The following is a 20,716-nucleotide window of genomic DNA, read 5'->3' on the forward strand; positions in this document are numbered from 1 at the left end:
GTTCCATTGTGTCCAGAAATGTGAGATTCATCCCAAGGTTAATTTATCCCAAGATAAATTTAAACTTCTTGAAATTAAGCACTTGACTTTATGCAATTGCCTTATGCTTTCTTCTCAAGAAGCATGAAATCAAATACTTATGTTGTGGAGTTATTTTTAATGAAAAAAAAAAAAAAAGAAAAAGAAGAAAATTTCTTTATACATTCCAGCAGTCCTTGATAGGTGGCCAGAGAAAGATGGGACTTTTTTCATGAACATGACTTTGGCCCCTTAAAATCAGTGTGAATACCTGCTCAGATTTGACTAACAGCTATTAAATCACTTAATGGTTGCAGTCCTGCCCCTGGTTCACAGTTCAGGGCCCCTGACAGAGCTGTCTCTGAGCTGTCCCCAGTGAACTGGACTCTCTAACTCCTCTGGCCTCACCTGTGTGTGCGGAGGGGATTTGGGACCAGCCAGGAGCAGGGCACTGGGGCACAGGAGAGCCTGTCCTCTCTTTGGTTCCCTCCTGCTGACACTGAGGCTTTGCAGAGGACAGGAGTCTCTGGTTCTGTCAGAGCACTGAACAAAAAAGGATGAATGAAAATGAGGAACCAAAGATTTCGTATTTGTGATCCAGTCATTCCAGTGGGACGTGCCATGTTATTCTGACTCTGCATATTCCCAGCTGACTGAGGGAGGGTCAGGGGGTGTGTGGGAAAGATGTATGTGATTAAATACTCAGGAGGTTCACATTACACAGATAAACTTACTTCTACTGTTTCGTGGGCTTGATTATTGAGTTCCCAGTCTTAGTAATGTCTGTAATTTACTTTTGTCCGTGTTGCTATATAAAATCATTTAGGGCTTGAAAAAAAGTAAAAACAGTAAAAAGTAAAAGCTTCTCCAATAATTAGGACTAACCCCCTGTGTACAACTGCGTTTTGTTGATAAATTTGTTGCTTTTAGCTTGACAATAAATGAGAGCAACCTCAGGATTGAGCAAATACTTCTTTGCATGCAATATTTTTCAATGAAAGTAAATGCTAGGGAGAACCTCAACTCAGATCAGTTTGCCATGTAAAGCATTTGCAGTTTGTTTATGATTTCAGGGGTACAAGTTTTCTTTATATGAATATCATTTTCCATTACAGTGGCCAAAGGGTAGGTTTTGCTTTATTGTTTTATCTGTTAGTAACACATCTCATAAATTCCTAAATAATAATGATTTTTCTTAAGCATTCTTTAAAAGCATTTCTGTAGAGAACCTGATATTCATCAACAGGATTAAAATGGCTAATGAATTATGCAGCAAGGCTATGTAGCTCCTTGACTAAGTATTTTGTGGAAATTGAATTATTTTGGCAAGATTTAAGTAGATAAGATTGTTAAAATTTGCTTGTTTCAAATGTGTTTCTACGTTATTTGAGTCTCGAAAAATTAAGTTGGCTTTTCAGCAATAGGTTGTGAAATATTTAAGTAAGAATCATGAGTACATGAAAGCACACCTTAACTTTGTGTCAAGACACGTTTTTTGAGGATCAGTGGTGTATTAGGTGTGAATGATTATTCAGTCCTAGTATTGCCCTTCTAGAAGGACAATAGATATTTTTTAGATTTTATTAGATATTAGATTTTATTAGATATTTTGTTGTAGAAACAAATAAAATTAGGGTTTTTTTCATGTCTTTTAACTAGAAGCAGATCACTAAATCCTTGAGAAAAATATTTCTGCTAACTTATCTGCATCACTGCAGGTGTTTTGTGTTCACAGAGCCCAGACCTGCATTCACTGACTGCTCAGACTTCTACCAGTTTCAGTGAGTTTGGCTCCCAGTTAATGGAGCATGGAACAATAGTACAGATATTTTACTGTTATTTGTAGTCTAGCTGCTGTTTAGTTAAGCTGTCTTTTGTTTTTCTGATGTTTTGTATATCTGTCAGATCCTGAAGTTGCCGTGTCTGGAGATTCCTAGTGAGTCCTTGCATCTAATCTTGTTCTTAACTATTCTGTATTCCAGTGAAGGCAGTACCAGTATTTGATATTTTAGCTTTTTTGTTGCTATGTAAGATTGTTACACCCCAGCAATGCTTCTTATCAAGATTAGGGGATGTAATTTTGGTACCAATAATATTGGCTTCTGGTAAAAATTCAAGCTCCAGTACTAAAACTGCATCTCTAATGCACCTAATGCAGCTGATCCAGCAGGAGACATGCTGCACCTTAATGAGGGTTGAGATTGTCTCTGGAGCAGGAAGGGTTCATGCACACACTGAAACCTGATGCTTTAGAGTTCACTTGCAGGTAAAGGATGGCACTAAACACATGCAATTAGATGGGAGACCCTTTGTGTGGGGGTCACTCGGCTCCTGTTGACTCGGACCTCGTGTTCTCACCTGTTGGCCATTCAGTGGCCGGGCTGGAATTCCCAGCTGATCTCAATTAGTCTCTCCAGCTGACGAATCTGCCTCACAACCTACACCTGTGGTGGCAGGGGGAGGGCAGAGGTGAGACCAGGCAGGCAGAACAATCCGTGGGGTCATTCCCGGAGCTGGTCTGTGTGAGTTAGAGCTGCTGCAAAGGCTTGGAAGCACTTAGAACTCGCACCGTGCTGGGTTTAACTACAAGGAAGAACAGGTCTGTTAGTATCTGATGTGAGTAGTTTTGCAGTTTTAATTTACTTAATTGTAAGTGTTCCATTTGTCCCTGTGTCCCGAAATATACAGGGGGTTTTATTTGTTTTTATGGTTTTTTATTTGGTGTGTGTGCTTTATGGATATGGTAACAGAACTTCAAGGAAAAGTAAGTTAGAAGTCTTGGCTTTATATTGCTTTGAACAACCACTACAAAACCAAGTTGCTCTCTGTGCTTGTCAGTTCTCTATCCCTTGATTTGAAGAGTGTTTGCTAATTAATAAGTTTATCTGTTTGATGTATCTTTTCTGCCTGTTTTGGGCAGAAATTAGCCTGTGTTTTGGAGACCACTAGTCTGCTGACTATGGAAACATGTCTGTGCTCTGTGTGAAGAGGAAGGCACATCCTTATCCATGCTGACTTTAATGCAGCTGTGTGACCTAATATTAGTAATGTTTCTGCTCATTTTGTGTTCTGGGATTGTCGATGTAGAGGCCTTTCATAGAAGAGAAATTGGGTTTGGTGGGTGAAGCTGGAAAATGCTGGGTTGGAGATTTAAGTTAGGACAAAAAGGCTTCTCTTGTATATAAGAGCAATTGGACACTGTTCTAGGAAGCACCACAAGCCCTAAGACAATAGTTGGTAGGATTTCATATTGTGTTTGAGAATGAATGCATTTAGCACCTTATGTTCAGGCACTTTATAAATATGTTTTATCTGATCTCACTGATGTTCTCTGACAGTGCTTTTGAGTAGCTGAATTTCATGTATCATTCAGGTTTGCGAAAAAGACTGTATTCAGATAAAAGCAGTTGTTTATAATCTCATTTATCCCATTTTAGATCTCTTTCCTGTGGTCTTGTTGGGTGTTTGTTGGCTTTTTTTCCTGAGTTTTGGTATTATTCTATGTGGGTTTAATGATAAATATAATAATACTTGTATTAATATAAATCGTGCTGTGTGGATATTATATCGAGATATGGAAAAGGAAAGTATACTTTTCTGACAAAATATCAAAGCTATGAGAGAATACATTTTCAATTTTTATATAGTCAGAATTAGGACAAAACCAAGCCTCTTTGGTTTGTGTCTTTCAAATTTATATTTTAATCTGAGAGTCTTTGGAGGCACTCCATAAAAAGAAGTTAGAAACTGCATAACCAATTCAGGTACAGGAAAAAAAGGTTAATTTTAAGAGTAATTTATTTTCCATTTTCTGTGACAGTTTCTTTAATTCAAATACTTGTAATAATTTTTAATTATAGTGTTAAAAATTTGATGTTGCTAAATTTTATCTTTAAATGATTTTGAATTTCATTACCAAATTATAAATCTTAAAGGAACAGCTACACCCACAGCGTCTCAGCTGTAGAGAGTAGTTTCAACAGGCTAATTCAGGAAGAGCAACAAGGAAGTGTTATTTAAGTGCATAAAAAACATTTCAAAGGGAATTTTGCTATTTTTCTCCTCTTCAAAGTACATGAATATGAATGGGTTTGTAAGGATGAGATGTTTTGTGAGTATCGAGTGAAAAGTAAAAATGGGAACTGATCTCTCTGATGTTTTGCTACTTGTAATTTGAGGCAAGGATTCTCTCCTGTAAAAAACCCCACAAGTAAGACTTTTTAGGACTGGACTAAATTGTAGTTAGAATAAAAAATATTTAATTTATATGTTTTTATTTGTTTGAATATTTGTGTCCATAACTGGAAGATTCTTGGAAGTCAGAGGTGAAGGTCCTATCCAAAATGAAATATGGTTTGATGCTTGAGCAGAGTGTGGGGGACTCTGGTTGTGGATGCCTGAGATAGAGAGTTGAGAGGGGTCTTGGAGAAAGGGAGGAATGTGAGGTAATCTGTGTGCAAATGTTCAACAGGACTAGATTTTAGTGCTGAGTCTTGAATGGTCTGAACCCTGGAGGATGAGAAACTTGACCTTTATGCCGAAAGCAGAAGTGGTGCCAAAAAGCAGTACAGGAGAGTGAAATCAGTGTTTCCAGTGTGAATTTCATTGCATTAAAGAAGATCAGAGAGGAAGGAGTTCCAAGTAGGAGAGGGGAAGGATGGCCATCCTAACAAGGCAGAGTTGATTAGCACTGATGAAAGCAAACAACTTCTAGAAAGCGTTGTAGATGAATTCTCAGACTCTAGTTATTAGCGGAGGAGAAGGAAGACTCAGAGGTGTTAAATGTGACACCTTATCAATTGAAGTAGGAAAAGATAAAAAAATACCAATTAGAGTGTGAAGAGAGGAGGGAGGTGTGATGCTGGACTCATGGACAGGCCTGATAGAGGTTACACTGATGGAACGGTGTAGCCTGGAGAGGATCCTTGGAGGGTTGAGGGGATAATATGGTTAGAAAAAAGCAACTGCTGTTTTTAAAATCAGCTGATGGAGTAAACTGGAATAAAAGGAATGGACACAATATTGACCCTGGATATAAAACTGGGCTTTCTCACACAGGACTAGTGTCCCTGCTTCAAAATAAGTGAGCAGGACTGTATAGGCAGCTTCGTAGGCAAAACTCCCTCTATGCCAAAGCATCTCATTCTGCAAGGGTTATAGAAAGCCAAAAATCTTAAGATAAAAAAAAAACAACCAAACAAAAAAAAAAACAACCAAATTCCCCCCAAACCAAACCAACTAACTCTTCTCCTAGAGTCTGGCACAGGAGTGGGATTGGGTCGTGGCATCAGACATCTTTCTTCTGGTCTGGTATTTTGGAGAGTGTACTGCTGCCTACTTTGCAAACCCTTGGAGGTGCTTCAGTATAAACTGAAGTTCAAAGCTACAAACCCCTCAGTTTTAGTTCTTTTGAGTCACATCTTTATTTCTTTGGATGAAGAAGGGTATTTAACTAGAACCTGTTGGGCTTGGCCATAAGAGTTTTGAATTGTTTTAGTTAAAAGTCAGATGGAAAGCCACAAGGAAGAGCTGGAGATGAAAGGAGCTGGATTTTGAGGAGTCATTGAACTAAATTAGCCCATCTTATGGGGTAGGGCCAAAAGGGTGGGGAATATTTTGAGTTTTGTTCATAGATGAAGTCCTCAAGGGAGCTGTGGAGGTGTTGTTCTTCCCACTGGGGGGATCAGATGCTCTGGGGAGTGGGCAGACTGTAAGCAAAGGACAGGAGAAGTGGAGACTTCAGGATTCAGCTGCAGCTAATGGAGGATTTCTTGGTTCAATGCATGAGCATGTTAATATTTAGGTGTTATACATTAAAATGAGTTGCTGCATTGAGGACTTAGTATGGTGAATTTAGATTCAGGCAGAATATATGAGATATCCAGCTCCAGACAGAATATTAAAAGGAGAAGTGGTTTCATTGTAGAAGGAAACTGTGCTGATGTCCAGTTAATTTAATTCCCACAGAGAAAAGATGCAACCTTTACATAATAGCATAATTAATCTATCATTTATTCCCCTTCTGAGATTTGACATTCTTTTAATTTTCAGGAGATTAATAATATTTCACAAAAACTTTCTTCAGCAAGATATGTTTATGCTGCCCCACTATGTATTCTTATAATTACTTTTGGTGGTATTTTTGCTTTTTTAACTTTTATTACTCTCATGTGAAAACAGGCTCTAAATTCATATGCTCCAGCTGCTTATTTTGCCCTTCAAGTTAAATTCTTTCCTTGTGCTTTCATAGCAGCAGCAAAGTGTGAGATGTGGTGGTGCAAATTAAGGAGCAAAAAAAGTGGGGCAAACTTCTGTGGATTAATGAATTGGTGTGAAAATTCTAGTTTAATTGTATTCGTTGTGAGCAAAACAGAGGTTATAGTACTGCAAGTGACTTGTGTCTATATAAAGAAAAGAGAATTTTGTATAAAAACAAATCTGAGTGATATATAAGTAGTATGTCTTTACTATTCAAATATTCTTTATCTTATGTCATACTTGAGAAACTGCCACAAGTGACCACAGGCTTCATCACTTCAGGTCAAACAGGATTTCTCTTTTTTTCTGAGTAGTTTGTAGCCCTCCCATCCTGCAGACTGAAGCTTTAAGCTGCTTAACAAGGTGTACACAGTTTTCTGTGATTAGTATTCATTATTTTTTAATTACTTAAAAAAAAAATCCTGAGTTTTTAATTTTAATTCAGAGTTCATTTTCTAAGGGTCAGACTGTCATGTCTTCTCAGCTGGAATTCTGCAAAAGTTTTATAGGGCAACACTACACGTGACACACTTGTCTTCTTGCTGGAATTGCAATATAAAGAATAACCTAAATGGTAATTATTATGGTTCCTAAATGATAATTATTGTCAATGGACACTTGTGTCAAAGGGTTTTTATGTGACACAGGCTTGTACCAATGTGTCAGACTTGAACAATCTCTAAACATACCTGTTTGAAAAAGTTTGTTTGTTGCTGTGAGAGTAGAGCATGGTGGGTGTGAGCACCCTGTGCTCCTGAAAAAGAAATGTGGAAGTGTCCATACCACCTTTGTGCCAAGTGAGGTGGGAGTGGGATTGACAGAGTATTTTGCTGCCCCAATTTCCATTTCACCTGCTTGGTTCTGCCTCCTTCCCTGCTTTTCCCAAGTCTATACTCTGCAGGTAACAGTTTAGATGAGGATGCTTTGTAATTTATTTTTTTTTCCTTGTGCATCATCTTAAACCTCCCTAAAATCAGGGCTGCTGGACCCACTGCTTCCCACACAGCTCCCTTTGCCCTGGCAATGGTGCCACTGGGTGAGGAATGCTTTCCCAGTGCTTCTGCTGCTTCAGGCATCAGCCTTTCCAACCTCTGGCCACCGAGTCTTGGTGCCAACGTAGCATAAAAAGTGGATGGGAAGGCAGAGAAGAGAGGAGTGACGGTGGTGATCCCAAAGGAATTTAATGCGCTTTGGAGCCGCCTCCAGCGCGCTGCTGTGGCCGGGGGTGGGCAGGGGCTTTGGGGGCACGAGTGTCCTCGGGAAACCCGTGTGTGTTCCCTTTGGGAAGTCCGGGAGTGGCGGAGCAGGTCGGTCGCGGCCGGAGCGGCTGGAATGAGCCGCGTCTCCGCTAGATGGAGCGCCCGGAACGGCGGAGCGGGACCGGGAATGGGACCGGCATCGGGAGCGCTCCCGGCCGTGGCTCTGCGGGGGACAGTCCCCAACCCGCGGCTTGGTCAAGAGACGCTGTAAACCCGCACTAAACTGAGCCACCATCACCTCGTTAGGCCGGACTCCTTCCCATCCCTCCCCCCGCCGCCCCCCCGGCTTCCCACGGAATGCCCACGGACTGGGAAATCCCACCTATGCGTTCTGTTCGCCAGCGTCTCTAACTCTTTAAGGGCAGAACATTTTCTTTGTTTTGTTGCCTTCCCCCACCCCCGCCCATGGATGGGAATAAAGGCTCTTGGCTTCTTCTGTTGTGAAAAATCCACGGAGTGAATGTTAATTATATGAAGTGGTGCTGGAGAGGTTAACTGTGCTACAGAGCCTTTGTAGAGGTTGGGTAGGAAATACTGGAGAAGTCAATGGGAGTAACACCCTGCTTAATAGAAACAGAAAATTGGTGATTCTTGCTTGCCTGAGGTAAGAATGAGCCTCTGAAATGTCTGGATCTTGTGCAAAACCCTAGCAAAGGACAGCAGTCTTCACAGAAACCTTATATTAGAAACAGGGATATTCATGACAACAAAGTATCACTAGAAGAATGAGATGTTGGCTATTGATTTGTAAGAATGGAGGGAACCCCCTTTTTTTTAAAATCTTTTTGACAAAGCAAATTATTTAAAAACATCTGGGATAGTTCTGCAATTTATTTAAAAGAAAACCCTGTGGTACATATACAGAAAACAGAACACTGTGAAATAAAGGCAGAGATACTGATAATTGATAGTAATTGATCAAAATATGTTACTGATGTATTCTATTTTTAAACTTACACTGTACTTCTTTTCCTGTTTTGAAGTGCTTAGGAGCTCTTTTTTCATGTGGTGTTAGATAAGGAGTGTTTAGAGAAAGGACTGCACTACTATTAGAATCTATACCACTTGCCTGAATTATTTTTGTACCACATCCACCACTTTATAAAGTCGAGAAGAAAACACATTCATCACATGGTTTAATTTAATATGCAGTCATGATTTTTTTTTTAATGCTTGGTGTCTGTAGGCATGCAGTCTTTATAATACTGTGTACTTTCTATAAGTGCAGATTTCTAAGTGTAGATACTGAGTACTGTAGTACTGAGACAAGTCTGAAGTGTAAAATGGTGTGTGGTCTTGCAAGTGATGTGTTTCAGATCTTTTGCTTGATGGAAAAGGTTTGATTAGACAGTCTGCTGTGGTGAGTCTAAAGGTTAACTTCCAGGTCAAAGGTTTGGAAATAGGAAATTTGAGCTTAAGTTTTGAGAAGCAGAAGTTGACTCCCAGATCACAACAAACCGAGCGGATGGTTTTAAATGTTATACTAATTAAACAAATGCTTTGTAAATGAAAGTGGGTTGGGATTTGTATGTCAACTGTGTGAGAAACGCTGTTGTTTCTTTTTATTTTGCTTCAGAGCTTCTTTGATTTCATGTTTTTAATTGCATACTCAAGACTGATCAAAACTTTGCTGTTGGTGTTTCTTAAATGGCATTTTCATTGGGTATGGGGAGAGTGCAAGATCTCTGTCTGTGCCATAAACCATGACATGGGCAACCCAAACAGGTTGGAAGAGAGAGTGTTGCCTCCCATGTTGGTATAGTAGATATTGCACCTCAGATGGATCCATAATTTGTTTGTGGAGGAAGGTTTTATTTCCTAGAACATTTCTGGTTGAACTCTCACCAAGGCTGATTTGGATGGCATAGATGAGTAGCTTCTTTTTGTTTTGAAAAACATCTGTATTTGTTGTTAATTGGTATGTACTTGATGACAGCAGCAACTGAGTGTGGGGTGAGTTCAGTTCCTGACCCAACAGGGCAGCACTGAGATGTCCTGTGCTGGGGGTGAAGTGGCTTTGCAAGTGCACACCCTGATGGCTGCAGGACAAGGCAGAAATCCAGTTGTTAACAATTTGCAGGCGAGGTGTTGGTGGGGTCTGTGCTGCCTGTGCAGCTGCAGAGTAGCTGTTGCAGTGAGGCTCTGGCTGTGCACGAGGAGGGAAGGTCAGCTTGTGTACAGTCATTCATGTCCCTTTGGCAAATCTGAGGGGGTACTTACAGTATATATATAGCCATAACTTGGAATGTGGTTGTGATTAATGGGCTGGGGTAGGTGGAAGAGTGTGTATAAACAAGGAAATGGCTTTAAAGAAGAGACATTGATTTTGTATTTATAAAAATAAAGCACATTTCGTTACCTTTTTTTCTATTTAGACATAATGACAAGTTATCCTTGGAAGGGATGAAAATTGGTAATGACTTTCCCCTGCATGTCTTGAAGTAGCATATATCAGCCTAAAGAATTGTGTTTCTTTTTTAGGTCTCTTACACTACTGAATTATGTATGTTTATTGCTTCTCTGTGTACAGATGATTTGGACAGTGAAAACACTGATGTTCTTGTTTTTATAACATGAATATGTAAATGTAAGCAATCCATAGTATTTGTGGGTCATATTTTTCTGACTTTGAATTGTGTGCAATTTAAGGATAAAAGGCCAATGAGAAATTTCCTTTTACAATTACTATTAGCTCCATTTACACTGCTAAATTTTCTTGAAGTAATTGTTCAACACACTGCTTTTAAGAGTTTAATCTGTTTTATGGATGTCCTTTTATCTGTAAAATAGTGCAATAGACAGAAGAAGCTTTGCTTGACCAACATCATGTTCCAGAACTTCACTTTGGGAAATTGGATAGACTTATATAGTTCCAAACCGTTTGGCCAGGAAGCATGATGCCTTTGATTTTGACATAATGTGGAAGGAGTTGGTTATTTGCCTCCTTACATAACGTATTTGTTTCTCATTAAACATTCTGATAAGGTCTTGTTAAGGCACCGTGTATTATTTATGGTGTTTCATATGAAAACGAACTGAAGGGAAACTTCTCTCAGCTTAGGGCACTTGCAGAATAACAACCTTTCTGTGCTAGGGGAAAAAAAAAAAAGAATGAAGAAAAGCATGACATACTCCTGTCAGAACAGGAGACTGCTTAGGGCACAGAGAAAGAATGAAAAAAGGAGAAAGGGCACAGAGAGGGTTCATTTCTCCTCCTTCTTTCTTGCTCCTGCTCTGTGGCATGTGGGCTCTTTTGGTTGGTGGTTTCAGGGTTTTTTTTTTTGGTGGGTTTTTTTGTGATTAAGTAATTTGGGCTGTTCTAGTAGATGAGCCCATGATAAACTGCAAAAACAGGGATGTTTCCTAAGCCAAACCCAATTCCTGTATTGTAAGTTTGTGCATGATTGTGTTGGTGTCGATTATTGAGTTCTAAATACGTTGGTTTTCTTGCATTGACTCCTTTTGAGAAAGAAAAATTACGTAATAACTGATTCTGCTGGAAAATTTTCAGTTTTGCATGAAGAAGACTTAGTGGATCTAAATCAGTCTCTGAGGCTTGTGTGGGTGCAGGTATGTGTGTGCACATGTACAATGAAAAAGATTTTTTTTTTTTTTTTAATACAGCACCTGAGTTGCAGTGACATGTTTTGATTCTGTTTCCAGTTAAGCGGGGACTATTATTTGTTTTTAAGGGTAGATCTTATATCAAATCAGTTATGCTGTTGATGAAATAGACTTCTCTTGAACGTGGGTTATTTGGTTGTTGTTGTTAATGTTAAAATCTTGATCTAAGATGTGTTTTTGTGGGAATTAGATAACCTATAAAATAGGTGATGTTAAAATCTTCTACAGAGTCCTTTTAAAAGGAACCCCTTCAAAACCTCAGGTGGTGCTCTGAGGTTTGACCTTCTTTTCTGAAGAATTAATATTTGATTCATTTGTCAAATTCTAATTAAAAATAGTAGTATCTTCTGTTATACTTGAGTTGTATCTAAGGGAAAAAAAAGACCTGTAATATAGGACCTCAAGGACAAGCTGTAATATAAATTATTTGATTTGCAGGTCACATCCTACTTTATTACATAAAGACTAACTAGATCTACTAATGAATAATTATTACTCCATAAAATAAAGGGAGGGGGGAAGAAAAAGCTGGCAAGAGTGGAATACTAATTTGAGGTATCGTTCTCAAAGTAAAAAGTAAACATTCTGAAAATTGCAAATGTAATTTTTCCATGTAACCTGATAGGGCAGTCCTTGATAATAGATTGACTAGCTGTCAAATAAATTTGTAATTTTAGATGAGATGGGCTTTAGACCAATTTTAAGATACAGTTTTTATCCAAGCCTGCTCCCCTCCCCCCAAGTGAAGTAGACACAGTGTGCCATAGAATTTTGTTTCATTCCCAGTGTTTCTGCTGCAGTGGTTACACAGCTCTTGCACAGCTTCACTGTAATGCTTTTGTAGGCTCCTCTGGGCAACTAGATAGTGAATGAAATGTAGGTATAAAATTAATATGTATTTTAAAAATGCTCGTTTGCTGTAGCACTGTATGTTTGCTGGAATCCTCTTGGCTAGCCAAGATCCTTTCCCTTTCCTACTTTGTGCTCCATACTTTTGTTCTTAGAAGGGGAAAGCCCTTTTTCTGTCAGGTGTGAGTCCTGGGAGGGGAAAAAAAAGAAGTGTGTGAGTGTGTCTGTGTGCGTGCAGAATCATAACAGGCGTTCAGTCCCAGCTGGGCAATGACACTAATTGCCCAGATCTCATGGATGCCTGTGATGCAGCGCTCTCACTTTCTCTCCTTCCCTATCCTCTCCAGGGATTTTTAAAATGCAGTATTTGAATTTTGGTGAGTGGTAAAGACCCTGCCCTAGGACCCATTTGACAAATGAGAAGCTGTGCAGCATCAGCACCAGCCGACTGAGCCTCACTGAGTCTCTCTCTCTCTCTCTCTCCCTCTCTCTCTCTCTCTCTCCTAGTCAGCAGCTACTGTTGTGAGACAAGCTTCAGCTCTCTCTGTCATTGAGGAAGTTCCATTTGCTCATCAATAGGCTGCAGACTGTGTCTTCTTTTTTTCCTCTCGGTGAAAAAAATCCGTAGTTTAAATCTACCAAGTTGCCTTAGCTGACAAACGAATGTAGGGGGTTTAGCGCTGGGGAGGAAAAGGCAGTCGAGAAACCCTGTTTCTTATTTAAATAATCAGAAGAAGAAGAGGAAAAAAAAAAAAAAAGGGTAGTGACAAGATAGGGCAAACGTGCTTGCATGCAAGCCCCCTCACTTGTTCTACGTAGACTTCAGAGCAACACCATGCAGCATCCCCTTACGGGTGCAACCTGCGTGGCACTGCCGAATGTGGGCATGTGTCCCCAGCTCTCCTGTGCCTTGACTTTTATGTACTTACAGCAGGTAAGTTTGCTTAACTTTTGCCTTTCCTGTAGTGCCTGCTTTGTCAGCGTCGTTTGGGGGATTTGCAGCCGGGGAGGTATTTTCCGTGTGAATAGACTGTATAAATGTCTCCCACTGTGTGGAGCGAATGTTGTGCCTGCACTTAAGAATGTGAGAGTGAGTAGAAAATTGTTTTAATAGGACATCGAGCCTTTGCATATATATATATATATATATTGAGGGGGGTGTTGGTGTGTTGGGGTTTTTCTTCTATTATTTTTGGTTTTTTTGCAACGTCTCTATTGATGCTGTTTATAGATATTTAACACGGTACTTTGTCTGTGTTTCTCGTGGATACTGTAGCAGAGTTTCAGCCATAAAGGACTGCTCTTTATTCACTTGCAGGCATAAATTATACTTCTAATGTAAATGTGCCCAATGGCAATTTTGTTTAAGCCTTCTTTGAAGCCAGGAATTTTAAGTCTGTGTTGAAACATGCTGCTGATTAAAATCAAGCTGATTTTTAGTTCAGAGAAAAAAAAATTATTTATAAAGCTGTATCTGTGCAGAATTAATACTTCTGTCACTGAAGTATATTGGACTGGGTTTAAAAGAATGTTTGGGTATCAGCAAAACAATACCAATTTCTGGTCCCTTTTTAATTAATTATTTTTTTAAAATTTAATTTCATTTTTGCTTGTAGGGTCTTTTTTTAAGTATTCTCCTCCTTAAATTATTTAATATTTGGTGTCCCCTTCTTTTCTATAACATGAAATAACTGGATAATAACACATTATTTTGAAACTAGTATTTTGAAATCATCTTTGTATTCTACTCCTCTGTTTTATAACTGAGTCCACCATTACAGAGTCATCTAGTAAGTGTGTAGAGCCAAGACAGAAATATGTTATCATGCAAAAATGACTAATCCTGTTTATTCTGTTACTTCTGTGGAAACTTGAGGGGGAAAAAATTCTTGTGCCTAGTGTAACAAATAGGGACATTTCTTCCAAGTTCCACTACAATAGTTTATGTTCATATTGACTTCCTTGAGACAGTCTCTAACTTTATTTCTATATTTACAAATGCCTGAAAGATGTTTTACGGTATTTCTTTCTGTTCCTGAAGATCAGATAAAATAGATTTAAGGCTTGTTTTGATTTCAGAAAATTTGTTTTCTATGACTGCTGAAAGAACAAAACTCCAATTTTTTTCAGGTTATAAACCTTCCTGTAGCTATTTTTTTCTCGTATAGTGTAGTATAAACCCTTTCTGACTTCCAGCATGGGAGTGCATAATAAAAGATTCTTGCATACGCCCTAGATTATACATGTATGTGGGAGGCGTTCATATGTCTGCAATTAAAGTTTGCATGGGATAAATATGATGTATTTGAATTGAAATTTAAATAATTTGCATGTCATGACTAAAATGCATGTTCTTGGTAGTCCTGTATTCTGGATATGTTTTGGAAATGACATTTATGGATCAGCTGTAATGAGCCAGCGTGACTTGAGCACTTAGTGGTTATGTATAAAATGTACTCCTGCGTTTTGTTGGATTTGTTCTTTTGAGTTTGTCAAACAGCAATTTGTGCGTTCAAGACGGGGCTTTTGAAAGGAAAAATGGGAATGAAGGTGAGAGGTCAACGTGGCCACGCAAGGAGCAGATAAAGGATAACCCAGGGCTGGGGTTGGGTGCTATAATCCCCTTCCTCGGTGAGCTATTGCAGTATCATTATGCAAACCCACCTATGGCATGGCACTGCTTTGAGGTGTAAGAAACTGGGCAACTCTAATGAATACTTTAAACCAGTGAATTCAATTGCATCCCTTCCATTCGGGAGAAAGATGAGAAGTGATTGCTAATGCACTTTACAAAGCGCTGGGTCTCGCGGATAATTTTTAACTCTTTAAGTGGATTAACTGCCACACTCAAAGTATTTTTTTTTAAAGTGTTTGCTTTCTCATCTCCTTAATCCTGTTGTCAGTTTAGAATCATTCTGCCTCTACTAATCACGATTATAGAATAGGTTGAAAAGTCTTCTAAATTCGTGATGAAAATTGTGGCAGGTTCAAAATTCTGTGCTTGTTGCTTCTTTTGGTTGCTGGCTTGGCATTTTAGTTATTCTGAATTCCTAGAGAGCCAGATAATCATCTTCCTAATTCAGATATAATCTATTATTTTGTGTATTTTGTGTATTTGGTTAAGTATTTCTTTATCTCAGAATTATTCAGGCAGATAGGACTGAGTTGACATTACCTGCAAAGCTTTAATGTAACGTGGTTCTGCTTTTAAACAGTAGAGGATAAGAAGTGCTTCATATTTTTGAAAAACATTAATAAACTTTTACCAGGACAGTCTACTTGGGTTATTTTTCTCTTTTTTCCATATCTGATAATTTACAGCAAACCCAGAGAAATACCTGTTTTGTATGTTGAGTGCAAATATCACCATTTCACTGAAACTGTAAATGTTTTTTCCCACTCTATCAAGTTGTCTATCGATCTTGAATACAGGTAACCTAAAAGCTTTATGTGGCAACTCAATAACTAGTGAATCCCCCCTGCCTGTGGAACCTGTTACCAGCAGTATATAGACATTATGTGAAGCTATCAAGTATTTTTTTTCTCTAAAAATTGCACTTCAGATATGTGTGCTCACTTGCACCTCAATTAAAATGAACTCAGACATCTGTATTACAATGGAGCTCTCTCTCAGTTGTTAAACTTTACCACCTATTTAGAATTTATGAAAAGAATTATTCTTATTTTTGTGTGTACCTGCTAAATACACCAGCATTCTGTCATGTATAGGTTTTATAATTGGATATATGTCTTTCCTGAAAGACTGTGAAAGGCATTACGTTCTTCTGAAGATGGGCAAGCCAGTCTCTCTGTCAGTAAATATTTATTTATCCTCATAACCGTGAGGAGGCTGGTTTTCTGTGGAACTCTATTAGTCTTTGGGGAAAATCTGTGTTTTAGTAGTCATTTAAAATTGACCATTATTTACCTACAAAACTCACATTGCTTGGTCAGTTGGTTTGATATGAATGGATGAATTGTTTTCCACAGGGTACCACAGGAGTGCTCAACTACTTTTTCCAGGGTTAGAAACTTTAATATTTGCTCTGCTATCTTCCAGTTTATACATGTATATAACATTTTAAGAGTTCAGTGTGGAACTGAATTTTTTTTTTAAACAATTTGTGCATACAGTAGGCTTTACCTAAAAAGATTTTGAGTTTAGCTGTTGAAAATAAAGTTGAAAATGAATAAAGAACAGAGGCCTAGGTCATGTTGTAGATTAACTGAAGAATATTTCTGAGTTAGTTAAGCTTTTTGAAATGGTCTGAAATTATTTGGACATTCCCTTTTCAAGATGCTTCCAACTATAGAAATCCAGAGTGAGTTTTCAAACAACATTAAAACCAAAATGACTGTATTGGTGGCAGCAAAGAACAGAAGGAGAATGTCTGGGTTTGAGTTGGAAGTTTTTACTGCGTCATTATAAGGACAGGGCGAACTGGGAGAAGTGGAGAAGCTTTTGGGTCTGAATTTTCCCCAGTGTCAATATTTAAAGAGACAGGAAAAGGGAACTTGGATTTGTAGTGCACCCTGTCACTTGGTAATATTTTATGGTGTTAGAAACAACTGAATGCATCTATTTTCTCTTCTTTTCCCTAATATGACACATGAATGCAAAAAACAATTTCTGACTGCAAGCTTCCATCAAATGCTGGCATGAAGTAATTTTTGCAGCAAAATGTTGACCACTTTAAATTGGGATTTAGCTGATATCAATGGAGCTTAGTTCTGTTAATTGGTGTTATCCTATGATATATGTTTTCCTTGACATAGGGTTATTTAGTTGGTATTTTCTGAGTAAAGTAACATTGTTTTGAAACATCCCATAATATCCCATGGCACAGTGTACAGTGCTGCTGTCATTATTTTCAAATTGGTAATTTTTTTTTCTGTTTAATGATGATAGATGTGCTTTGTTTTAAATAGTGAAGTGGTTTGTACAAAGGGTAATTCCTCTTAAATGGAGCAATTGCTCATAGTGGACATTCACAGATCGAAAACAATTGAACTGAAACTTCAATATCAACCTTTTCTGTCTTTAACAAAGTAGTTCATGGTACAGCTCTCATATCAATGATGAAAGGAATCCACCATGAAAACAAAGTAAAAACCAACAAACCCTCCATCTCTACCCCAGCTATTCCATTACTGCTTACATGGTAAATTAGTGTAATTTTATTTGGACCTTAAGCATTACGACTATGGAGAAAAGCTGAATTCCCCGCTCAGTTACTTATGTCATGCTCCTGGATCTGATGATTTATAGGAGTCTGAAAGACTTTTTATCACATTCTTTCCCCATGGCTTAATTCAACGTTGATTTATTTGGTAGCATTTTCAATTGATGCAGTCAATAGTGTCAATAATGGAATAAGGATTAGAACAGATTATCTTTGTGCTAAAATTGTGTAAAGAATTGAAATGGATGAACAATTCAAACAATTCCTGGATACAGTTTAACTTTTTTATAGAGCACAAGCACATCAATTGCTGAATGCCACCATTGCAGTTACACTTCTAAGTATTTGGTTTGTGCATTTAATACTTCAGTGAGTCTTCAGAGGTTCAGGTGTGTTAGCTGCATTCAGTAACTGATGTTTATGATGACACTGTTTAATCATGAGAACACTGCCTTTCTTTACCTTGTCCATTTATAGTACTCATTCACTCTGGGGCTCTCCTGTAAAATCAGTTAATCTGACTTTAGCTCGTGAAAATTTTAAGCATCTGTTGGAGTCTTTGCACAGTTTTTGTTCCTCTGTCTGTTATTTCATGGCAATTTTCGTGTGAGAACATACAACCTCTGCTTATGACTGCGTGAGTGAAAAGAAGTCCACGGTACTAATGCTCACTCACCATCTGTTTCTCTTACAGCTGGGCCTTGAATAATTGTCCAGTAGCTGATGGACTGAGGGTAGGCAATCTTTTCAGGGGTTTCTGATTCATTTAACCAGCTCTGCTGCCCCAAGAGAAACATAGTGCTTGTTTATTCATATGTGTAGGGTAAAAGCCTGTGCTCTGTCAGAGAAATTACAGTGCCCTGTTAAAGCAAAAGAGGAACTACCACGCTACAAACAGTATCCTGTGGATGCGTTTGTACCTAAGGGGGCAGTGTGGCACTCTTAGGGAATTTTAGTGTTTGAATGAAACAGACCTCAAAAGGTGGGAGCGCAGCTGTTGCATCCAGAAGTACTGTTAATGCGGACTTAAGGAATGATGTCTTGATGTGCTGCTTGTCTTGATTAGGGTAAATAAGTTCCTTGGGTATTGGCCAATAAACTTCATCGCTGGTATTTGAGACTTCACCTGTGATTCAAGACCACTTTGCATGTTTATGTATCTTTTGTCTCACAAGAGCGGCTTTGTTGTTTTCCAGAGGCTAATGAGAAGTGGCTTGGAGATCAAGTGCTGTAGCAGTTCTCGTTCTGAATAAGAGCTAGTTTGGGGCATTTAACCACGGCGTTGTCAAACAAGGTCAGCCTCTTTCGAGAGGAGGTGCTTTAGTTAAGTACTACCTTCTTTAAATTGTGGAGGGGGGGGGAACAACCGAAAAAAGAACCAACCCCAAACACAAAAACCCCTCAACGAAGCAGAAGAATCAGTTAAGAAGGTTACTTGCTGCTTTGGAATATAAGAGCAAGAGCAGTTGCAAAGAAAGCTTCCATGTGGCAGAAGCAGGTGAATATTTTTGGCTTAGAATCATCGTTTTTATAACTGGGCTCTTTGAACGTTTGCAAACACTTCAGGTGAAAAGTGATGGCTGGATTTGCTGTTGGGAACTATTCGTAAGTTGTCCCTATTCACTGATATTTGCTAAATATGTATACGGGTGGTTATTTTCTGAAAAAATTATGTACTGTGGTATTTCATGCCAAGGAAAGTGTGTGGTGGTTGTTATGTAAGCAGGGGTTTTTCTCAGGGCAGCCAGTAGATATTTCAGTTTGTGTAGATTTTTTTATTTTTTTTTTACCATAGTCACGCAAATCTGGAGTATGAAGCTGTTTGTTTTCCAATGCATTTATTTCTTAGCTGCTAAATAAATGCTATAATCACGTTAATATTAATTCTGCTTAAAATATTTTTGAGGCATTTAATAGGTAGCTTAAATGGAAGTGATAAAAATTGTGACACTGGAATTTATCGCCTTGCTTTATAGAGTTAGAATAATGTTAGCGGAAAGGAGAAGTCAACACCCTCTAAGAATCCTTCAAGCTTTCCTGCCTTTTAAAGGTGTGTGTGCGATTGATTTATCAGTTTTAAAGTGTGATGTGTAGTGCAAGAGCTCTCCTGAGAACCTGCTGTCATTTCTTTGCTAGCATTGCTCATTTACCTCTGAGTTGCCTGGTGCAGCGCCATTGACTTCTTTTACATTTTGCTTCCCCTCCTACTCTGTCAGTGCAGCTGCCCAGTGAATTTAATTAGAGAAAATAGCATATCTAATGTCTATAGTATCCTGAGCAGTTGTAGTTGGGCCTTTGGTCTTTTGCACTATAGCAGGCTCCAGCTGTGGAGAGATCTCGCAGTGTTTTGATCCTGCTCTTTCTCGTTGTGTTGAACACAGGCAGAATCAAAATTAGACACTGTAGTAAGAACTGAGTGAATTATTTTTTCTGTTCGCAGTGAGTCACCAGTTTTTACTTTTTCCTCCAGATATGGAAAGAAAGAGTGTGGTACTTCAGAGCTGAAATACTTAAGATGTTCAGATGCTCATGAATAAGAATGCAAATGCTTTCATCTTAGACCATCTTTAAAGATACCTTTTAACCCTTTATATCGAAATGCACCAGAAATTGTTGCTCTTTCTAACTATAACACCCTGAATATGCTTTTTTCTTTGTAACAGTGCACAAATTTCATACTATCATATGTATATATATGTGGTTTGTGTATATATTTTTAATATGCCTTCCCTCAGTTCCTTACTGACTTGCACTAACATTTATTGTCATTAGGTAGTTTTGAAGACTGCTTCTTTGGTTCTGCTTCTCATAGCTTCTCCTTTTATAGCTACCTTCATTACCTCTACTGTGGACAGTAGGTCTTCTATACATTAAATAGTTAATTACAGATGTTGGTGGTAGGCCTGAAACTTAATTCACAAACAAAAGAAAGATAAGTTTTAAAATATAAGCTTATGGTTTCATAATGGCACCATCTTTCATAAGGCAGTGTGAAATTAAAGTAATTCTTTGAAATGTTTCAGTAAGCATTATAAAGGGAGGCAAAAAACTGTTAAAAGTTCTCCCTGACAGCAAGATCTTGACGAAACAGAGCCAGTGTGAAAATTTGGGGGCGAAAAGAAGTCAGGCAGTCCATATATTCAACGAGTGTCTCCTCCTTTCATAAGCTTTTTCCCTTGTCATGTATTAGTCCTCTCTCTGGGATGTTACATGGCTGCATGGCTCAATTAATGCTCTGTGGCAGGAGGAGGAAAAAAATGTCTCTGTCTTGTCAGAAGCAAAGTTATTTACTTTCAAAAGCTGACAGAATAGCACTGCAGGGGCTTCATTTATTTCCGTTCAGAATGTCATTATTGTGTAATGCAGAGGGACTTCTGCATGCATTGCAGGCTTAGTCTTGTAATCTTGAGTCTGCTGGATGGCTGCAGGAGTGTAAAATGGCCCACTGGAATGTTTCCCTCTTATGACTTCAGCTTGTTCACTTTTGCAAAACTGAATTCCAAGTGTCTTAAATATTTACTGCTT

General features: G+C 38.5%; 1 protein-coding gene across 30 annotated transcripts in view; it reads left to right on the forward strand.

Annotated features, from left to right (window-relative positions):
- RBFOX1 (RNA binding fox-1 homolog 1) overlaps positions 1 to 20,716 on the forward strand; it is a 1,156,483-nt gene that overhangs the window by 878,907 nt on the left and 256,860 nt on the right. Inside the window, exon 1 of one of the 30 annotated variants that reach the window (XM_039389541.1) lies at positions 12,558 to 12,942. The exons of 27 other annotated variants lie outside the window; for them this stretch is intronic. In XM_039389541.1, coding sequence (XP_039245475.1) covers positions 12,799 to 12,942 — 144 coding nt within the window. In that variant the 5' untranslated portion in view covers positions 12,558 to 12,798. Of the gene's footprint in view, positions 1 to 12,557; positions 12,943 to 19,171; positions 19,242 to 20,716 lie in introns of those variants that run through there. 2 more of the 30 variants (XM_027750826.2, XM_039389539.1) reach the window with 2 other exon arrangements.

The sequence above is a fragment of the Pipra filicauda genome, unplaced genomic scaffold (genome assembly GCF_003945595.2).
Source record: "Pipra filicauda isolate LSUMZ 115617 unplaced genomic scaffold, ASM394559v2 scaffold73_size2923735_pilon, whole genome shotgun sequence".
Taxonomy (NCBI): domain Eukaryota; kingdom Metazoa; phylum Chordata; class Aves; order Passeriformes; family Pipridae; genus Pipra; species Pipra filicauda.